The sequence below is a fragment of the Lepidochelys kempii genome, chromosome 1 (assembly GCF_965140265.1).
Source record: "Lepidochelys kempii isolate rLepKem1 chromosome 1, rLepKem1.hap2, whole genome shotgun sequence".
Classification (NCBI taxonomy): Eukaryota; Metazoa; Chordata; order Testudines; family Cheloniidae; genus Lepidochelys; species Lepidochelys kempii.
The window spans coordinates 4,622,111-4,627,123 of NC_133256.1; the positions used below are offsets into that span (position 1 = coordinate 4,622,111).

The 5,013-nt window shown below is 50.0% G+C and overlaps 1 protein-coding gene across 1 annotated transcript; it reads right to left on the reverse strand.

The window, feature by feature from the left end:
• Positions 1–2,771: 2,771 nt before the first annotated feature.
• Positions 2,772–3,707, reverse strand: LOC140894879 (olfactory receptor 51G2-like). The gene has a single exon (XM_073303743.1). It carries the CDS (start codon positions 3,705–3,707, stop codon positions 2,772–2,774), a length of 936 nt encoding a protein of 311 aa, XP_073159844.1.
• Positions 3,708–5,013: the final 1,306 nt, after the last annotated feature.

Below are 5,013 nucleotides of genomic sequence, written 5' to 3' on the forward strand. Positions count from 1 at the left end.
CGCTTTGCCCTGATTGCACGATTGAGCCCACTCATTGGTTACTGCCCCACTCTGGCTGAGGGCCTGGGGCTCAAAGACGACGTAATTGCTCTGTCCTGCGCGCAGGTCATAGCCCACCTATCTGTTGGGTGCCATACTGTTCTGCTTGGCCATAGGACTGGAACACAAGGTGTAGCTTATTCCCTGCTTTTTGAGCTCACCTTTACAGGTATGCAACAGAGAAGAGACTGACAAGGAGGGACGGCAAAACAGTCTACAGGCCCTTTCTTGTGAAGCAGCCTTCTCTCAAAGACTCCCTGTGTGAGCCTGGGCCCAGTCTCTGTAGTGATCAGCTGTGTCCATGTTTCAGGGCCAAGGTGTAAAGCTGATCTTCACCCTCACACTGCTTTCTCCCAGCCACACCATCTAAGATGAGGCCCCCTTGGCCATTGCTCAATTGTTTGGCAGTTACACCCATTCAGCCTCTATAGCTGAGACCACCGGTCTGTGACTGTGCTGAAACCCCTGGCGTCCCAGGGACAATTCTGCACTCTCCTCAGAAATCCACTACCTACCCCTCACTATCACCATGGAGCACCCCCACATCTGCCACAGACACCAACGGGCTGTAGTCACTGGGCTTCCCAGAAGCCAGCTGTCACAGGAGGCTGTGGTAAGAGCCCTTTAATAGACAAATGTCTGAGGTGTTGGTCTGTGGAACCCTGACACCGCCCTGAGCTTAGGGTCTCAGAGTATCTGAGCACCTGGAATGTCTTTATCCTCCTGCCACTGCTGTGAGGCTATTTCCCACCTGTGCAGAGGCTCAGAGACAGCCAAGGGCTTGCCCATGGTCACACATGGAAAGGGAATCAAACCCAGCAGTCCTTTGTCGGAGAGCAGTGCCCGGACCACAGGACCAGCCTTCGAGCCATCTGAGCTGTGACTGGCCTGGCTGGATTCTCTGCTGCACCGCCAGAGCTCCGCGCCGGTGCTTCAGAGAGAGGGGATGGCAAAGAGACAGTTACAGGGATTGATTCACTGGCCAGTTCTCCCCCCGCATCAGCAGAGTAGCCTGAGGATTGGGCTGACCTCTGCCTAGCGGTAAACGCTTCCAAGAGCACAGGACACTCCGGCCAAGTCCTTGCAGATGGGTATCACCCCAGAGTGCCCCCTTGGGGACTGAGGTAGCCCTACAGGAACCCTGCCCTTCCCTTTAAGGTCCTTGTATTGACTTACTCTCAGCCTGGAATACTTAAGAGATCACTTTGTGGGGTCACATTAATTCAGTCTCCTCCAAAACACAGCCACTTCTACCCTCCTTTACTCAGGAGCTCCTGCTTTCTGGGGTCTGCATCAGTTCAGGTTTGCCACACCCACTACTCCATCTCTTCCCCTGAGGCCCTCCTCCTACCCCACTTCTTCCCTAAAGGCCCTGCCCCTTGTTCCTCCCCTTCCCCTTCCCCTGAGGCTCCAGCCCCCAGCCATGTCGGAGCTAGTCTGTGGTAAGAGCTGCTCAGGGATCCCAAGCCCATGTGGGGAGCTCCGGACTCTCCACCTTTCCTGGATTTTAAGTTCTGGGGGTCGGGGACACAGGCTGGGGGCTTTTCTTGGGTCCTACAGTGAACCGCCAAGGGCATGTGGAGGGTTTGGGTCTCCTCAGAGTGCTCTGGATCCTTGGGCAACTCGCACCATGGCCCAGCTCTGGCTTCTGGTCTGGAGAGGGTGCGGAGCCTTCACCAGTGAGGGGGACCAAGGGGTGGGGTCTTGGGGGAAGATATGGGGCAGAGGGAGGGGGGCCTCATAGGAATAGGAAGAGTAGGGGATGAGGCCTGAAAGAGAGAGGCAGTGGGGACGGTGCTCCTGCACGTGTCCCTCTTTTGCTTTTTGAAAAGATGGTCACTCTAGACTGAATGGGCTGGGCTGGGATTTGAGCTAGACATGCCTCTGCGGGGTAGTTGAGGAATATTTCCAACCATTTTCATTCCAGCACAAATGGATGGCAGGAGAAGGAAATCTGGGCTGAGTCTCTTTCCAGGGCTTCTGTCTGTCAGACCCTCACTCACACACATAGCTCTGCTCTGCCTCAATGAGAAGGGGGCTCAGCACATGTGTGGTGTGCAGAGCCATCAACGGGGCTAGCGGGAGAGGGGGAAGGTGCCTGAATAGCTGCTCCTGGGGCTCCTCCATTAATCATGTGTCTGGCACGACTCAATCACAATCACCTGGCTGAGGACGTAGGGGAAGGATGGGTGACCATTCCCTTTCTATAGCCCCTGTCCATAGTTGGTGCAGCGCTTATGGATTACACAGCACCCAGAGGGCTCAGGGAGCACCAGGACTGCGACTACAGAATAGCTCTGCAGCTTTTTTTGTGGCCCATGGATGTTTAACCGAAGACAATGGGATATTGACAGGCCAGGTGTAATGGGAAACAACACCCACATCCCTTCTCTTTATTGAATGTATCGACAGGAATTCTGAGTTCAGAGCAGCCACTGATTCAGGATATTTATGGGCCAACATGCAACCAGTCCCCTGGCTCTCCACGAACACAGTCACTTTGTAAATCCTGCTGCCGCCTTGGTCTCTTTCACTCAGTGTGCTCTCCTCCCTCACCAGGCCCTGTCCCACTGCTCCAGGCCTTAGACCCTGTCTGAACATCTCTCTACACAGTGAAGATCAGTAGCTCATGTCTTCTCAGATGTAAAGGTCCAGGATGGAATAGGTGGCCATGGCCCTTGTTTTTCATCTCTTGTTTCACTAGCGCTGGAGCCAGCTGATGAACTGACCCTTCACTTTTTGAATGCCCTGATTATCCTTGCACGGAGGTGCTTGCTTTTCACGCTGTACACAATTGGGTTCATCATAGGTGGGACCAGAAGGTAGATGTAGCCCATGAGAATCTGAAGCAAGGGAGAAGAGCTATTCCCGAATCTCTGTACTATGGACAAACCAATCCCTGATATGTAGAAGAGGAGGACAGCAGAGAGGTGGGAGACACAAGTGCTCAGTGCCCTGACGCTCTCCGCATGGGAGGCAATATTCAGCACTGTTTTCAGAATCATCACATAAGATAGGAGGATGAGCAGCAAGTCCAATGTCACTGTGGAGACTGTGACAAACAAGCCATAGATGCTGTTGACTCTGATATCCGAACAAGCCATCTTCATGACCTCTTGGTGCAGGCAGTAGGAATGGGAGAGGACATTGGCTTGACAATATCGGAACCGTTTCAGGAGAAAGGGCAGTGGGAATACTACAGCCACCCCTCTTAGCACAAACACGAGCCCCATCTTGGTTATTCTCGGCAGGGTTAAGATGGAAGCGTATCTCAGTGGGTTGGAGATTGCAACAAAGCGGTCAAAAGCCATCAGCAACAGCACCGAGGACTCAATGAAAGTAAGAGAGTGGATGAAGAACAGCTGGGCAAAACAGGCATCGAGGCTGATCTCCCTAGAGTTAAGAAAGAATATGCCCAATGTTGTTGGCATGGTGGCTATCGATAAGCCAAGGTCTGTGACGGCCAACATGGAAAGGAAAATGTACATGGGCTCGTGGAGACTTGGATCTCTTTTTATAATGAAAAGAATGACTGAGTTTCCTACTATAGAAATAACATACATTAAGCAGAAGGGGACAGATATCCAGAGATAGACGTCTTCCTGCCCATGTATCACAGTGAGAAAGAACACTTCAGAGCTGAATTTGGTGTCATTGACAGCTGACATAATGTACTGGGAGGTCCGAGTAGTTTTGAACCTTTCCTCCTGAAAGGAAAAACAACAGGAAACTAGATGATATTTAACAATCAGTTTTTAAGGTCAGGTTTGGCAAAGCCCTGGCTGGGATGATTTAATTGGGGATTGGTCCTGCTTTGAGCAGGGGGTTGGACTAGATGACCTCCTGAGATCCTTTCCAACCCTGATATTCTATGATTCTATGATTCTATGAATCAATCTTTCTGCTCCCAGAGCAATTCTAGAGAGTCCCAGGAGCTCAAGGAAGATCAGCAAAAAAACTTAATATTGGATTTACACCACATATAAGAAGACAGGCATTCCCTGACTGGGTCAGACCTGCAGTCCATCTAGCCCATTATCCACTGGCCAGTTCCAGATGCTTCAGAGGAAGCCAGAGGAAGCCCTGTAATAGAAAGCTATGAGATAACCTGCTCCCAGGGAATGTTTTCCCCTGACACCCACTAATTACACATATTTTCTTGTGTTAATCAGGCAGGTTTATGATCTTTCCAAAAAAAATTAAAACAATCCTCACTAATTTAATTGGATTTTCTGGTTACCCATATAAACATACAGTTCCTCTTTGAATGCTACTAAACTCTTGGGTCCATTGACAACTTGTGGCTGGGAGTTGTGCAGTCTCCTTGAGCCCTGTGTAATTTTACAATTGTGACCTTCCCGCAGACACCTTTCCTGACCCTCTGCTTCTGAGTGTAGCCCATTGTATCATGCAATGAGAAGTGCATGGTGAAATCTTTCATTGTACTTATCTGCCCTGCATTGAAGCTATTTATAAAAATGGTTAATTGCCTCATTATATAGTTTTTATTTTCTCTACTCCTGAGAGTCCAAATTATGCCACTGCCTCTTTGTAGCACTTGGGATGAATTCTCAGGGCCAGGTTCTGATTTTAATAACAAGTGACTTCAACAGTGTCACTCCAGATTTACATGTGTAAATTCAATCAGAACTAGGCTCTATTAACTTTCCCTTACCAAATGCTACCGGTGATACTCTCTGACCCCCAAGAATCCCTCCAAGAGAAGTTGAAGTGCTTTGCCCAGCCAACATTGAAAGAATTCAGAGAGTTCAATCATCCTACAGGCTTCTTTTCATCTGCACAGGACCTGCATCCTCTCCCCATGCAAGGGTCTGTAGATATCTGGCAAGTTACAAGCTAACACAGACAGTTACTTCAGCCAGACGGGGGAGACATCCCAAATGGCTGAATAGTGCAAACACTAGGTTTGTACTAATATCCAGCTGAGTGTCCTAGTTACTTCAGCCATGCCCC

Excerpts from the sequence above, each read along its gene's own strand:
- LOC140894879 (XM_073303743.1), bottom strand. The coding sequence starts at position 3,707 with ATGTCAGCTGTCAATGACACCAAATTCAGCTCTGAAGTGTTCTTTCTC.